Source organism: Pseudorasbora parva, chromosome 20, assembly GCF_024679245.1.
Source record: "Pseudorasbora parva isolate DD20220531a chromosome 20, ASM2467924v1, whole genome shotgun sequence".
Lineage (NCBI taxonomy): Eukaryota > Metazoa > Chordata > Actinopteri > Cypriniformes > Gobionidae > Pseudorasbora > Pseudorasbora parva.
The window spans coordinates 43,279,342-43,296,798 of record NC_090191.1 but is presented as its reverse complement, the minus strand read 5'-3'; the positions used below and the strand labels follow the sequence as shown (position 1 = coordinate 43,296,798).

Sequence of the window (17,457 nt, the reverse complement as noted above, 5' to 3'; positions counted from 1 at the left end):
GCTTAAAACGAGCAAAATGATCTGCCAATGGGGTGAGAAAACTAATCTTATTTCTGCAAGATTTCAATCAGAAATAAGATTATTTTTCTCACCCTATTGGCAGATCATTATCTAGTGAATGCATCTTGATTTAAATTTTTTGATATTTGGACTGGAAACAAGAAAAAAATACTAAATAAGAAGAGCATTATTAGCAATGTAACTCATAACTCTTTTAATGAATGTCCCAGGAATGCTTTAATTAATCAACAACAACACAATCGTCAACTTGTTATGAAAAAATGAAAAGTCTGGCGCTCAGATGAAACCTCTCCTGATGTCAGCGGATCGATTCCCTCGTCGGCCAATGGGAATGCCCGATGCTGGGAGATGCCCCGGGATTGGGCCAATGGGGTCGAAGCGTGGGCGGGGCAGCAGAACAGGCGCCTGGTCGTAATCTCCGCCGATGATGCCGGGTGGGAAGAGGGGGGGAGGGAGGGGGGACGGGGCGGATGGGAACGGGAATGGGAATGACGGGAATATTGCCGGATTGTGGTGTGGATAAACTCCGCATCGCCGCACGTTCCTCTGTCTGTACTTCTGCTTGTAAATCTGAGGGCAAGAAGAGAGTTTACTCACATTAACATGAGTTTAGATCATGTGACTGAGAAATAAGGTGGAAAATAACTATTTTATAATCAGAGGTGGACAGTAACTAAGTACATTTACTCGAGTCCTGTACTGAAGTCCACTGTTTGAGTCTCTGTGCTTTACTGGAGTATTATTTTTTCTGTAATCTTCTGACTTTAACGTCACTCCATCTGAAAGACAAATATCGTCCTCTTTACTCCACTACATTTCTATCAAGGTCCTCGAAGTGGAAAGTCGTTTCTGTCGCCGCTTTGAAAGTCAGTGATGATTTTTTTCTTCTTTAAAAGGTGTTTGGGTTTTTGCAGAAAGCCTTTCAGGAATCACTCTTGTAGAGTCTCGTGAAGTTCAATGATTTCACAGCATTTATTAAACACTGATTTATAGTTTAGAGCAAAATGGAAGAAGACGGATGTCCAAATGCTCATTTAGTGGAGTATTCACATAAACAAAGTTGATTCTGTCTTCAGTGAAGGTGAACAGTGTGAGAATATCAGATGTGTATCAGTGTATTGGATCCGTGCATTCGGCCTTAAAGTGACAGCAGCTTTGTAACTTTTCTACAAGTATTTAAATGAGTTTAAGTTAGTCGTCTGCTAGTGTGTCAGATGGAGCGTCACTGACTGGCTTAAACCATGATGGCATAATGTGCATTTATACAACTATAATACAATAATGCGGCGACATAAAGAAGGACATTTACTTTTGATACTTAAGTACTTTTGAAAACAAATACTTCTGTACTTTTAAAGTGTTAGTAAAAATGTTTTAACAACTTTCACTTGTAACGGAGTAATATTTGACCAGTTGTACTTTTACTCAAGTAATGAAGTTGTGTACTTTATCCACCTCTGTTTATAATTGTATATCAAAAAAGTCATCATTATTACTGGATTATCTTAAAATAATAAATTGACATTATAAAATCAAATTCTTATCTTTGGTTATTTTATGAATTATTATATTAATTTATTAATTAATATAAAACAATTCAGATTGTGTGCCAAAACAATATATATTAATACAAATGCAATCAATCCATTCATACGCATATTATCAATTCATTTATTGCTACCTTTAATTTCTGTATTTCAATTTGGTTATTAATTGTTACATTTTTTACATTATAAAATTACAGTCTTATCTATGTATCAATATGATTATTGTTTATTATTATTATTATAATATATATATATATATATATATTTTTTTTTTATTTTTATTTTTTTTTATAAATAATAATTCAGATTCAGAAATATATATAAAAAAGGAAATTATATATTAAAAATGCAATTAATCCGTTCAATGCATATTATCAATAAATAATTTGCTACATTTAATTTCTGTATTATTAGTTTCAATTTGGTTATTAATTGTTACATTTTATATATCATAAAACAATCATATTGATGCATAGATAAGGCCATTTTATGATGTAAAATTTCAACATTTAATAAAAACCATATTGAAGCAGATAATACAGAAATATTTTTTTTTAAATATGCTTACAAAACGATTAATTGCATTTTTAAGTTGGCACACAATCTGAATTATTATATTTTGTATTCATTTAAAATATTGTAAATAATCACACTGATGCATAGATAAGGCTATTTTAATTATTTTAAATTAATAAAACAATAATTCAGATTATGTTAACTCAAAAATCAATACATATTAAAAATGCAATTAATTGTTAATTAATTTTTGTATTATCTGCTTCAATTTGTTTATTCATTTTAGTTATTTTAAATGAATAAAAAATAAATATAATAATAGTTCATATTGTGTGTCAACTCAAAAAGCAGTAGCATATTCATATCTTAATAAATATGATTGACAGGTGCTCACCTCTCTCCAGTCGGTGTCTCTGTTTTGAAAAACGACTGCAGGAATACGACCTGCAACCCACACAACACTCAGTCACACTTCAGCTCTGTGTGTGTGTGTGAGTGTGTGACTTCTGAAGTCTCTGTGCAGCAGGTGTGTGTGTGTGTGTGAGAGAGAGAGTGTGTGTGTGAGTGTGTGTTACCTCTGAAGTCTCTGTGCAGCAGGTGTCTCCAGACTGAAGGATCATGGGTAGCGTTGTTCAGGTCTCGACACACAGCCGACAGCGAGACGAGAGAGACGACGTCCAGCAGCCGTAACACTCGCAGAAGCAGCTCTGGAGGAAGAACAGCCAGACCAAAGAGAGCCGGAAGACCCAGCGCTGCACACACACACACACACACACACACACACACACACACACACACACACACACACACACACACACACACACACACAGTCATGAACTCCATCTCCAGAGCCACTTGACACACACATTCACACTCACACACTCACTCACTCACACACACACACACAGTCGTGTTTCCGTCTCATACGAGGACATGAATGCATGAACTCCATCTCCAGAGCCACTTCACACACACACACATTCACACTCACTCACTCACTCACTCTCTCACTCACACACACACTCACTCACACACTCACACACAGCCCCTAAACCTACCCATCACACACACACACTCACTCACTCACACACACTCACTCACTCACTCACTCACTCACTCACTCACTCACTCACTCACTCACTCACTCACTCACACACAGCCCCTAAACCTACCCATCACACACACACACACACACTCACACACTCACACACTCACTCACTCACTCACTCACTCACTCACTCACTCACTCACTCACTCACTCACTCACTCACTCACTCACTCACTCACTCACTCACTCACTCACTCACTCACACACTCACTCACACACTCACACACTCACACACTCACTCACTCACAGCCCCTAAACCTACCCATCACACACACACACACACACACACACACTCACTCACTCACTCACTCACTCACACACTCACACACTCACACACTCACTCACTCACACACTCACACACACTCACACACTCACTCACACACTCACTCACTCACAGCCCCTAAACCTACCCATCACACACACACACACCCACACACACACTCACACACTCACTCACACACTCACACACAGCCCCTAAACCTACCCATCACACACCCACACACACACACCCACACACACACACAGCCCCTAAACCTACCCATCTCAGGAAACATTCTGCATTTTTACTTTCTCATAAAAACTCCTCCTGTGTGATTTATAAGCCTTTTGTAAAGTGGGGCCATGGGTAATGTCCTCATATTTCACCCTCTCCTGTAATACCTGTGTCATACCCATGGCATTATACACATTTGTGTCCTCATATGTCACAAAAACATGCCCCCCCCCACACACACACACATCTCGAGAGGAATACTCACCCTGTCTGGCGGCGGCCATTAGCGGATACACCAGCTGATCTTTAAACAGACGAGACAGTTTGCGTAAATCTCTGTAGACGACGCCTGCGCTGCCTCCTGCCAAACAACAAAAATTGTGAAATATTATTAAAATGTAAGATAACTTTTCTATTTTAGTATTATTTTAAAATGTAATTAATTACTGTGATGCAAAGTTCTATAACATAGTGGCCAATAAATCACAATCCACATTGATTTAGATTTATCGGCCAATATATCGGTTATCGGCTTTAATCAGACTCTCAAAAATTATATAAAAATTAGGATTCTGATTTATCGGCCAATATATCGGTTATCGGCTAAAAATGTCATGTCGGTGCATCCCTAAAAAATATATTCAAAAACAAGTGAACCTTCTCCTATCATTTGGAAAAACTAAGAACTAGGAAAAACCAGCACATCTACATACACTTGTGAGAGACACGCCCACATCTCAACATCCAATCAGCAACCAAGCCCCACCCCATATCTTTTAATTCGTTACACTTCGTTACAATACGAAATTTCACGACTTTAAGGCTCATCTTCTGCCGTGTGAATTACCTGCCCAATCAGCCGTCACATACGCCTCTGGTTTCAGCGCCAGCTTCCGAGAATTCTCCGTAGTGCTGTCCGTCTTCAGAACAGCTGTTTCACAGCAAACAAACAAACACCCTCAAATAAAGGAAGACAGAGCGGAGTAATGAGAAACACCATTACAGATGTGCAGATGAACGCACCGTTAATTACGAGTGTTTCGCCCATCGGCACGGCAACCACCGACACCAGGCTGTTCTCCAGGAGGGGGTGGGCATACTGAAGGCGGTACACGCCCCCTGCCGCCCGCCAGCCAATCGGCATCTCGCCCGAGTTTACATTAGAGCCCTGAAAGGGAGAATAACCAATGAGCGGTGTTCATTATAGAGTAACCCGTAAATTACTCTGAATACTGATTACTCCTTGAAAAAGTAACTTAGTTACTTTACAGATTACTTGATTTTAAAAGTAACTAAGTAAGATTACTTTATCAGTTACAGTTTGGCCAGGTCTCTCTTGAAAAAGAGATTCTATATCTCAATGAGACTAACCTGGTTCAATAAAGGTTAAATAAAAAAAACAAGAAGAAAGCAAAAATATATATTTTTATTTTTTACTAAGGAAAATAACTAAAATAGGAACTCACAGTGACTTGGATAAATTACTTTAATCCGATTACTGGTTTGGAAATGGTAAGGCGCTAGATTACTCGTTACTGGAAAAAAGTAGTCAGACTAGAGTAACGCGTTACTGGCAGCACTGGTCCCGGTAATTAAATAGCACTTCTGAGAGTACTTTGACTCGGCGCAGTAAAAAGTCCCTGTCTGAAAAATCCTCTCCTCCTATTGACAGAAAGAGAGAGAGAGAGAGAGAGAGAGAGAGAGAGAGAGAGAGAAAGAGAGAGAGAGAGAGCGAGAGAGAGAGAGAGAGAGAGAGAGAGAGAGAGAGAGAGAGAGGGGAACTTTTTACTGCGCCGAGCCGAAGTACTCTCAGAAGTGCTATTCCGCCACACATTATAGTTCTCCTTTTTAATCCGCTTAGAAAAGCGCCACTTTTATTTTATGTCATTGTGGCAAGGGGGGCGTGGTTCAGCGAGGTCTGCAGCGGGAGAGAGGGCCGCGGGACGAGCGGTAAGTGAGTGGGTTGGACGCAGATTAATAACACCTGTCTCTTGTTCTAGTAATGAGCGCGGAGACGGGATAAAACACCAGCGGAACCGGAGACCAGGGAGAGAGAGAGTCGGACTGTTGATGCGACCCCCTGAGATATCCGGAACCCGGAAGTGCGTGACCCGGAAGCGAAACTGAGCATATACAGAGACAAACACACGCTGAAGCGTGCACGTTGTGATTTGAGTTATTGAGAAAATAAAGAGCATCAACAGTCCTGCCGACCCCCGTGTCCTCTTCCTTCCTCACTATATCGAACTTGTTACACTGGTGCCGAAACCCGGGAAGGAAGCAGGACAGAGCCGCCGCCATGACAACGCCCTCCGCCTCGCCATTTGCGGAGATCATCAACTCCCTCGCGGTCCTCCACCAGGAACACCATAAGGCATTGCTGGACCTTCGGACCGAACAGGAGCGCCGCTTCGAGGCCATCGTCCAAGGCCAGCAAGAGGACCGCGAGCGGTTCCGGAGCTGGATGGACCGGGAGGTTCGCGCCGAGGCCGCGGGGCGGGCCAGCGCACCGGTGCACGTGCCCCTACAGAAGATGGGGCCGGAAGACGACCCCGAGGCCTTCGTGGATCTGTTCCAAAAAGCCGCGGAGGCCTGCGGGTGGCCCCGGGCACAGTGGCCGGTGCGCCTCATCCCCCTTCTATCCGGCGAAGCCCAGGCGGCCGCGCAACATCTACCGGTCGCGAACCTCCTGGACTACGACGACCTGAAGCGGGCCATACTTCAGCGGGTCGGCCGGACCCCAGAACAACACCGCCAGCGTTTCCGCTCCCTGGAGTGGGGTGAGTCCGGTCGACCCTTCGCATTGGCCCAACAGCTCCGGGACGAGTGCCGCAGATGGCTGCTGGCCGGCGGCAGCGACGTGGACCATGTTGTCGATCTGGTGGTGCTGGAGCAGTTCATCACTCGGCTCCCCCGGAAGACCGCCGAGTGGGTCCAGTGCCACCGGCCCACGTCGCTGGAGACGGCCATCCACCTGGCGGAGGACCACCTGGTGGCGTGCCCGGGGGTCGGCGAACCCCCACTAACTTCTCCCTCTCTCTCTCCCCCCTCTCTCTCTCTCTCTCGACCTGTCCCTCTCCCCAGGTCCCGCCCTCCAGGCCCTCCTCGCGTCCCCCCCAGAGGCCGGGGTGGGATGGGCCTTGGACCGTCTGGGAGTTCGCGGGTCCCGCCCAGGGGGGCGGGGCCGCTGGGGGCTGGTGGTGACAATGGCTCTGGTTCCGCCCCCTTTCCGCGCTCATCCTCCAACCCACTCCCCGCCGCCGGGGCGGCGGGTAGGCCTGGGCTGGCCTGCTGGCGGTGCGGCGATCCGGATCATTTTGTGGACCGATGTCCGATGATGGACATCGGAACAATGATCCGGATCCCGGACGTCCAGCGGACCACCCCCGATCAAGCAGGAGAGTACCAAATTCCTGTAAGTATCAAGGGGGGTACATATCAGGCCTTGGTGGATTCAGGATGTAACCAAACCTCGATCCATCAAAGCCTGATGCAGCCTGGGGCATTGGATACAAGCCGCATGGTTAAGGTGCGGTGTGTGCACGGGGATGTGGTGGAATATCCGGTTGTCCCAGTCACGATACAGTTTAGGGGGAAAAAGCATAATGTTGAGGTGGCGGTTAGTCCCCACCTCCGGCATCCGCTAATTCTGGGGACGAATTGGCCCGCCTTTTCGGCGTTATTGGGGTCATTATGCGCGGATGCCGCTTGGGGAAACAAGGCTAGGAACGGGGCGGTGCGAGTGCAGGTTGGCGAGACTGATACGGGGCCCTTGGGAACAGCTTCAGGGGAACCGAGCGGGGTTGAGAGACTGATTCTCTCGGACCGCGATGACTTCCCTCTGGAGCAGTCCCAAGATGAGACTCTAAAACATGCGTTCCAACAGGTCCGCACTATCGACGGTCAGTCCCTCCAACCCGCATTGCCCGTCACGTATCCTTATTTTGCCATAGTTAAGGATAGGTTGTATCGAGTGACCCAAGACGCTCAGACAAAAGTGGATACAACCCAGTTGTTAGTACCAAAGAGCCGCCGGGAAATGCTTTTCCAGGCGGCTCACTCTAACCCGATGGCGGGCCACCTGGGACAGGCGGCCACGCTGAATCATTTAATGACCCGATTTTTTTGGCCAGGCATTCATGACAATGTGCGCAGGTGGTGCGCGTCTTGTCCTGAATGTCAGTTGGTGAACCCACTGGCCGCCCCAAAAGCGCCATTGCGCCCCCTACCATTAATGCAGGTCCCCTTCGAGAGAATTGCGATGGACCTCATCGGGCCATTAGAGCGATCCGCACGCGGACATCGTTTTGCGCTAGTTATCGTGGACTACGCAACACGATATCCGGAAGCAGTGGCTCTCCGCAACATCTCGGCGAAGAGTGTGGCGGACGCACTGTTTCGTTTGATCTCCCGGGTGGGGATTCCGAAAGAAATCCTCACTGATCAAGGCACGGCGTTTATGTCACGCACGTTAAGCGAATTGTACGGATTATTGGGCATTAAATCCATTCGAACCAGCGTCTATCACCCACAAACAGACGGCTTGGTCGAACGATTTAATCGCACTCTTAAATCCATGATCCGTAAATTCGTACAGGAAGACGCCAAAAATTGGGATCGGTGGTTAGAACCCCTCTTATTTGCTGTGCGCGAGGTCCCGCAAGCCTCCACGGGGTTTTCCCCCTTCGAGCTTCTCTACGGGCGACAGCCACGGGGGGTGCTGGACGTCCTACGAGAAACTTGGGAGGAGGGGCCTTCGTTGGCTAAAAACGAAATTCAGTACGTCATGGACTTGCGAACAAAACTCCACACATTGGGGCGGCTATCTAGGGAGAATTTGTTGCAAGCCCAGGACCGCCAGAGCCGGTCATATAACAGGGGTACTAAACTACGCAAATTCACACCGGGAGAGAAAGTGCTCGTTCTACTCCCAACGTCGAGCTCAAAATTAATGTCAAAGTGGCAGGGGCCGTTTGAGGTCGCACGGCAGATAGGAGAGCTCGATTATGAAGTGATACGATCCGATAGGAACGGGGCACGTCAAATATACCACCTCAATCTGCTTAAAAAATGGAATGAGGTGGAATCGGTGTTGTTGGCAACGGTGATCGGGGGAGAGGATGATCTCGGGCCAGAGGCGAGCATTAAAGCGCAATCAGTCGCGTTGGCCCCAGGGGGAGATCACCTCTCACCGTTACAACTCGCTGATTTATCGAAATTACAGGCGGAGTTCGCTGACGTGTTCTCGCCCCTACCGGGACGTACCGACTTGATTCAGCACCATATCGAGACCGAGCCGGGCGTGGTAGTTCGCAGCCGGCCGTATCGCTTGCCTGAGCACAAGAAAAAAGTAGTTCAGGACGAATTAGGCGCAATGCTCGACATGGGAGTAATCGAGGAGTCCAACAGTGACTGGGCGAGCCCGATAGTTTTGGTCCCCAAAACAGACGGCTCGGTCAGGTTCTGTGTGGACTACCGCAAGGTGAACGCTGTGTCGAAGTTCGACGCGTATCCAATGCCACGGGTTGACGAACTGCTTGATCGGTTAGGCACGGCTCGATTTTATTCGACACTGGACTTAACAAAGGGCTATTGGCAGATCCCCTTGTCTCCATTGTCCAAAGAAAAAACAGCTTTCACCACGCCGTTTGGATTACACCAATTTGTCACGCTTCCTTTCGGCTTGTTCGGGGCACCCGCAACCTTCCAGCAGCTCATGGATAGGATTTTGCGTCCCCATGCTGCATATGCTGCTGCGTACCTAGATGACATAGTGATTTATAGTCACGATTGGCAGCGGCATATGCAGCATGTGAGGGCGGTCCTGAGGTCGCTGAGGAGAGCGGGGCTCACGGCCAATCCGAAGAAGTGTGCGATTGGGCGGGTGGAAGTAAGGTATCTTGGGTCATGGACAGGTGCGTCCCCAAATTGATAAGACTGCCGCAATTGCAACCTGTCCGAGGCCCAAGACCAAAAAGGAGGTAAGACAGTTCTTGGGGCTGGCGGGATATTATAGACGGTTTATACCAAATTATTCGGACCTCACCAGCCCTTTGACTGATCTTACTAGAAAGGGGCTACCAGATACGGTCCAGTGGACGGAGCCGTGTCAACAGGCTTTTACCCAAGTAAAGGCTGCTCTATGTGGCGGGCCGCTGTTACACTCCCCTGACTTTTCTCTCCCTTTCTTGTTGCAGACTGACGCGTCGGACAGGGGGCTGGGCGCAGTCCTGGCCCAGGAGGTGGAGGGGGGAGAGCGGCCGGTGCTGTACATTAGCCGTAAGCTCTCCAAGAGGGAAGCTAAGTACAGCACCATAGAAAAGGAGTGTTTGGCCATCAGATGGGCCGTTCTCACCCTCCGCTATTACCTCCTGGGGCGGGAGTTCACTCTCTGTTCGGACCACGCTCCTCTCCAATGGCTCCACCGCATGAAGGATACCAACGCGCGGATCACCCGTTGGTATCTGGCTCTCCAGCCGTTTAAGTTCAAGGTGGTCCACAGGCCGGGTGCTCAGATGGCTGTGGCCGATTTCCTCTCCAGAAATGGGGGGGGGGGGGGGGGGGCTGCAGGCCGGACGGCTCCCCGGCCTGAGTCGGGCGGTGGGGGTATGTGGCAAGGGGGGCGTGGTTCAGCGAGGTCTGCAGCGGGAGAGAGGGCCGCGGGACGAGCGGTAAGTGAGTGGGTTGGACGCAGATTAATAACACCTGTCTCTTGTTCTAGTAATGAGCGCGGAGACGGGATAAAACACCAGCGGAACCGGAGACCAGGGAGAGAGAGAGTCGGACTGTTGATGCGACCCCCTGAGATATCCGGAACCCGGAAGTGCGTGACCCGGAAGCGAAACTGAGCATATACAGAGACAAACACACGCTGAAGCGTGCACGTTGTGATTTGAGTTATTGAGAAAATAAAGAGCATCAACAGTCCTGCCGACCCCCGTGTCCTCTTCCTTCCTCACTATATCGAACTTGTTACAGTCATCATACTTGATCGTTCAGCTATTAGTGTAAATGTATTTAAATAGGGGACACGTGGAGGAGTTTGGTACTTCTAACTTGATCTCTGTTTGGTTCCATAGTGAATGAACTGGGCTTAGTGGGCTAAGCTAAATGCTATCAGATCGTCACCGCGCGTCAGAGAGATTAAAGGAGTACTTCAGCGCTGGGAAGATGAATCCGTATTTAAACTGGGTCATTAATGGAGTAGAAATGTGAAATTATTTTTGAATTTGGTGCCTTCTAGACTGAGAAAAGACAGAAAATGTATTTTTGTCTCATGGGGATGAAAGACTTCATTTCCCTCGCTGCCCTGTGAGGCCATTCCCTAAAGCCTAGTTCAGACTGCACGATTTTCAAACTCGTCGGGTCACTGCTCTTTTCACACTGCATGACTATCTGGGGTATCATTCAGTCTCTGCTGTGTTCACACTGACCGATGGTTTGATGACAGAGGAGTTCACACTGCATGACTGAACAAGAGGAAGAATCGCCGACAACTCTCTCTCTCTCCGGTGCGTTTCCCAAACACACGTGCGATGTGACGAGTAAACAACGTGAGATCACAGCGCGAGACTTGGAGCTGTTATTAAAAATGATAAACTCCACAAAGTTTGCTTCAAATTGTATGTGCGCTGATTTGTGGAGAAAAAGAAAAAAGATTATGGCGGAGGAAATTGTTGGAGAGACAGAGGGAGCCAGGATTGTGTTCTGCAAAGACAGTTTGAGGTAAATAAACTATTGTGTAATGTGCTGCTGCTGCGGCTGGATGTGCAAATGTTTGCCCTTTGTTTCTGTTTGATAGAACTGTAAATATATCTATTAAAATACTGATATTCTGCTCTATAACTCCTCCCTGAACCTGCCGCAGCCCTGTATCTCACTCTCTCATTGGCTGTCGGTGTAATTTTCAGTCAGAACACAGTTCACACAGCAGGAGTTTCAGTCGCTGACAGGTCCAGGTTTTTATCATGCCAGATATCTCACCGGCGTCGGCGATTCTCTCTGACCGCGTCTTTGATCATTCACACTGCGTGATTGTCACTCGCGTGCACGAGCACCGATTTGCCTGTGATCTCGGGCATTTGTCGGCGATTTCACAAAACCTGTCGGCGACTCAAAATCGGGCAAAAATCGGGCAGTGTGAACTCGGCTTAAGCCACCGCTACTAGATTACTGTGACTGAGTTGGAGAACAGACTAAATACTGAACGTGTGTGTTCAATATAACGATCGAGTCGCCGCGCGAGTATCACAGCACTGACTGCAGGAGTCAGATTACATTTAACGTCATAAATGAGCTGATGAGCTCTCGTGATGAGCGCTGACGTAATCGCGACCACATTCGCGGCATACATTCACAACGCCAGTTCAGTCTGGCGCGTTTCAGTTCATGCCTTTGCAAGCTTAACTTTCATAGAAATTAATTTGAGAAGTTAAAACACTTAGGCCGAGGACACACTGCAAGTGTGTCGTGAGCGTCTCGGCTGCGTGGCGTGTCCGATTTTATTTCGGCTCCCATGTTAACCGGTTAGAGCTTGCATACTGCCTGCGTCACACGCGCGGTCCGAGCCGCGCGGAAAACGCGTGCATGCTTCAAATAGAAGAGACGCTATTTTTCACGCGACACGCGAGCGTGTTGGAAGCGTTTCTAGTCAAAATAGCATAGAAAAAGATGTTTATATGCCATTTTGACACGAATACATATTAATAAATGATATTTTCATGTTTGAAAGTCTGTAGGTTAACATCAATGCAGATAATTGTAATAATAAAAAACAACATAATTATCGATTTTGAAATATTAAACCTGTCAATACAGAACGAAATATTGTGTAGCCTATTTTGCCATCAATACCATATGTATGTATGGTCAATAGGCTACTGCCTACGTTGTCTTTGCTGTATCAATAGGCAATATATTTATTTTTAACATGAAGTATAGGGCTTCCCAGCAGCAGCAGCGCCGCGTCAGACACGCTTCTGGTGTGCAAAGACAGAGAAAACGCCATACAGCCGCCCCACGGATGACACGCAGCAGAAACGCCACGCTTGCAGTGTGTCTCCGGCCTTACATTGCTTTTGTCTCAGCATAGTTCAGTTTCCATGAATGCCTGAGGCTGCAGCTGAGCTGTGAGTGTGATCTCCATCTCATGTGCAAGTGTAAAACATGCGGAAATGGCTCCCTCTGCTGGCTGTAGTCTTTAGCCTTTGGCCAAACATTCCTCTGATGATGCAAATATCGTCAATTTGCGTCATTGGAGGAATTTTTCCAGAAATAAAATGCGTAAATCTCTCGTCTCAGGGGCATATGAGGGGGGGAAGCACAATCATTTGAATATACTCCAGGGTTTCTACTGATACAAAGCCATATGCTAATCGCTGAAGATACCCTTTAAGAGCACACACTGAGACGAGAGAGGTGTGTGTCAAATCATCTTAGTTAAGGGAATAACAGTTTAATATCAAAAAGCGGTGAAGTATCTCTTTAATCGTCGGACTCGGACATCCGCCATGTTTGTAGTTTTTTAACGGTTTTTATCCACGTTTGTAGTTCTAATCGAATCCTCGTCCAACTCGCAATGGGTTGTGGGTAATATCAGCCGATAGAGTGCACATCGATCTGTACTTCACATTCGGACCGGAAATAGTAAACCATCCGGGTATCTTTGGAACACTCTTTTCAGCATACTACGATTTGGGACATACTAGTTCTATTCTCGAATACTATTTAGGATGGATAGAATGCGAATTGGGACGCAGGGTATGTGAGGGATCATCAGGTGAACTCTGACCTGCGGCAGGAAGCCGGTCTCCATCAGGAGCAGATGGACAGCCAGTGTTAGACAGTCTGATGGGTTCTGACAGCTGGAGGAGTCCAGAAGCCGCTCGAGTGTGTGTGGGATTAATCCATCCTCCTCCATCTCACAGCACAGCAGCGGCGGAGCAGCCGACACACACTCCGACACACACTCCTCCATACCAGAGTCCCTCGCACTGCTGCTGTCTGCGCCACTGGCCTGACACACACACACACACACACGCACACACACACGCACACACACGTCAACTTTAACATTTATTTATATAGCACTTTATATAATAAGCTCGTTTCAAAGCAGCTTTACTTTTACAGTGATAACAGGAAAATTATGCATTTCATTGATCAGCTGAAGTCTGTTCAGTGTTCACACACACACACTCGCTTTCATACACACACACACACACACACACACACACACACACACACACACACACACACACACACACACACACACACTCAACACACGCTCTCTCTCTCTCTCTCTCTCACACACACAGACACACACAGACACACACACACACACACACACACTCAACACACGCTCTCTCTCTCTCTCTCTCTCTCTCTCTCTCACACACACAGACACACACACACACACACACACACACAGAGCATCAGTTTGTCATTTCAGTTTCTTTGGTTCTCGTTTATGAAATAATGCCAGTGATGCAGTTTTAGGGGCCCTGAGAAATAAATCGGTTTTATTTTTCCTAAATTCTGTGTTTTTAGCGACATTAGGGAGAGGAGTTAATGACAGACATTTCATTTTTGGGTGAAATAACCCTTTAATCTGTGTGTGTGTTCCTGAGAGGCTGATTTATGATATTAGGGTGTGGTTATTCTCCTGGTCATCTTACCTCCTCGCTGGAGCTGGGTGTGTTTCCTGCCCCGCTGGGGGTATCTGGGGCAGTGTGTGTGTGTGTGTGCTGAGAGCTGCCCTGGGGTAAAATCACACTGATCATATCTCCAGAAACGACCCCGCAGGAGGAGAGCGTTTGCCCCGTGTCCAAAAGCTCCTCCGTCCCGTTCAGAGACAGACTGAAGGCCACGTCCGATCTGGAGACAGGATTCATTATTCATTATATCTGTGCAGTTATCTATAGCTAATAATAACCAGCATTATATGTTTACGCCTATCATTTACTAAAACTATTATATAGGGGACGAAACCTGCAAAAACAACAGCTTTTTCATTTAAAACCATTAAAGGGTTAATTCAGCCAAAAATGAGATGTCTGTCATTAACTCCTCTCCCTTATGTCGCTCCACACCCGTAAGTTCATCTTCACACACAGTTTAAGATATTTTATATTTAGTCTGAGAGCGTATGCAAGTGTATACGAACGGTTATGAATCAGTGTATTGATTCATGATTCGGATCGCGTGTCAAACTGCTGAAATCACGTGACATTGGCGATCCGAATCATGAATCGATTCGCTGATTCATAACCGTTTGAATCTTAATTTGAGGATTGAACACAAACGCGGAAGAGAAGCCAATGCTGAATAAAGTCGTAGTTTTTGTTATTTTTGGACCCAAATGTATTTTGGATGCTTCAAGAGACTCTAATTAACCCACTGATGTCTCATATGGACTACTGTGATGATGTTTTTATTCCCTTTCTGGACATGGACAGTATAGTGTGCATACACTTGCATACGCTCTCGGACTAAATATAAAATATCTTAAACTGTGTGTGAAGATGAACGGAGGTCTGACGGGTGTGGAGCGACATTAGGGGGAGGAGTTAATGACAGACATTACAGTTTTGGCTGAACTAACCCTTTAAACAATGGAATCAACCCCCAGACAGTCTAAAATTGTCTGTAGATCAGAATAATTTCTCTCGAAACTTAAAGAAACACATCCTCAAGCTGTGTCAGCATCAGCACATTAAAATGTTATAAGTGTAAAATGTTTTTGACTATGTAGTATATATTTAATTGTGATGTTTTTTTTTATCCGTTTTTCTCACTCATTCGTTAGTGCTACTGAAAGTTATTTGTAATGTAATGTTTTAATATTGTGTGCACCTGCCCGGGGACTGCAGATGGAAACTAGCATTAGCTAATTCTGGCACAAAATATACTTTCGTAAGATTAATGTATTTTGTACGTTCTACATTGTCCCTAAAAAATATACTAATAAAATAAAATTAATAAACAATAAGTAAATATTCAAAGTCCACATATTCCTGCATAAATAAATATATAAATAATTAAATGAATAAAACATTAAATAATATAAAAAAAAAATGTTAATGGAAATTAAACTGAAAGTTGTTTTTTCCGCTTTTAACCGTTTATAATTTTTTTATATGTAGCTCGATGTTTATTCAAAATTGCTTATAAAGATTAGCAATATTAATAACAATAGATTTTATTTATAAACGCACTTTTCATTCCGAAGAATCTCAAAGCGCAACAATGGAAAAGGGAAAAATAGTTTCGTAATGTCTTTTTATTGGATTATTTTGTATTTCATCTGTTTTTATTAATTATTGTTTGTCACGCTTTAGTTTTTTAAAAAGCCCAATAATATAACGAATTATTATTTATGCTAATGAGGAGGGCGTCAACAGCCAATGGTGGCATAGAGACCGCATTCTGAAGTTTGATTGACACCTCATTAGCATAAATACGGAGCTACATTCAAAAAACCAATAAGCATTAAAAGAATAAAAAGGTCAACTTTCAGTTTAGCATTTTCTTAAAGCTTGTATTTTAATTATTTATCTCCACGCACATTTAGTTTTCTATATATCATGCAGGAATGTGTGGTTTTATGTATGTATTTATGTAGAATTTTGTGGATTAATCAATTAATTTGTTGTTTTTGCAGGTTTCTCCATAACACGTTTTTTGTTAATTAAAAGCACACAATTAATCTTAACATTACATGAAAAACGTGTAGAAATACAAAATAATAATAACAAAATATTATTTTTTAAAAACAAGCAAATATTTGCGTCAAACTGAAATGGGCTCACCTCAGCAGGGTGTCGCTGATCCGGACTCTGAGCTCGGAAAGAGTCGGTTCGGCTCCGTCCAGCTCCAGCCGGCTCGTCTGTCGGTTGATCCGGATCCGAAGCTTCATCTGCGCAGATTCGCTTTCGCTTCACCGAAACTCTCCACAGACGCTTTTACTTTCACCGACAGCCAAACTCCACAGCGATATTTGAGCTCAATATAGTGCCACTGCTTCACGAAGAGAGCCTCGTGTGTTCATTTATATATTAATTATGAAACCGAGCAAAACGTAAACATCTCTTACCTCAGATCCGTCAGAGCTGCGCAACCGAACTTCTCCAGCAGAGCGAGAGCGTATCAAAATAAAAGTCCCTCGCCATTTTAAAAACAAACCTGCCAACTCATTGTAAAGTTTTATAACACTATTTGCCAAACAAATAAAAAAGTATTTTTACATTCATAAATTACAGTTTATATAAAGCTACAATGTAGGTCGGTACTATGCAATTTATTTTAAATCACATAAAGATACACTTTATTTTAAGGTGTAAATAATATAACGTTAAATAAAAAATATTTTTTCGTAGCAAAAGAAAAATCAACAATAGTGTTTTTATTGATAACGTTAGCCAGAAGAGAGAAAAATGTAATTTTTTTAACGTCACAGTGTAGTTTTTACTATTTCCCCCCTCAATTTGAAGCAAATTAATTACAAAGTGTTATATATGTACAGACATTTAAAAAGAAATCTGCAGGTTTTACGATGATGATGATGACCGTTAAAACACGTCATTACATTCTGTGAAGTTGTGTGTGAACGGGTACATTTTCGCGGGTTTTACCCATCAGTATCTAATATTATTATTATTTTTTACTAATAATCTCATTATTTTGCGATGTTTAGCTTTATCCCATGTTTACTGTCTGTCCTATTTGTTGTACCTACTGTTTTATGTACATATGTACATTCTTTGATTATATAT

The 17,457-nt window shown here is 44.8% G+C and overlaps 2 protein-coding genes across 4 annotated transcripts; one reads left to right on the top strand and one right to left on the bottom strand.

Moving 5' to 3' along the window:
* Positions 1 to 199: 199 nt before the first annotated feature.
* Positions 200 to 16,842, bottom strand: fbxo7 (F-box protein 7). 3 transcript variants are annotated; one of them, XM_067427647.1, is made up of 10 exons: positions 16,779 to 16,842; positions 16,495 to 16,705; positions 14,362 to 14,560; positions 13,476 to 13,700; positions 4,709 to 4,853; positions 4,533 to 4,616; positions 3,951 to 4,046; positions 2,660 to 2,836; positions 2,479 to 2,528; positions 200 to 591 (listed from the first exon to the last, which is right to left on the bottom strand). In XM_067427647.1, exons 2-10 carry the CDS (start codon positions 16,599 to 16,601, stop codon positions 298 to 300), a joined length of 1,377 nt encoding a protein of 458 aa, XP_067283748.1. In that variant the 5' UTR covers positions 16,602 to 16,705; positions 16,779 to 16,842; the 3' UTR covers positions 200 to 297. The 3 variants fall into 3 exon arrangements, with proteins under 3 accessions (XP_067283748.1, XP_067283749.1, XP_067283747.1); XM_067427648.1 differs by having other exon boundaries at positions 16,495 to 16,702; positions 16,779 to 16,826; XM_067427646.1 differs by having other exon boundaries at positions 16,495 to 16,820.
* LOC137049199 (uncharacterized) lies at positions 5,581 to 10,655 on the top strand. Its single transcript, XM_067427649.1, has 2 exons — positions 5,581 to 7,100; positions 10,407 to 10,655. Exons 1-2 carry the CDS (start codon positions 5,985 to 5,987, stop codon positions 10,407 to 10,409), a joined length of 1,119 nt encoding a protein of 372 aa, XP_067283750.1. The 5' UTR covers positions 5,581 to 5,984; the 3' UTR covers positions 10,410 to 10,655.
* Positions 16,843 to 17,457: the final 615 nt, after the last annotated feature.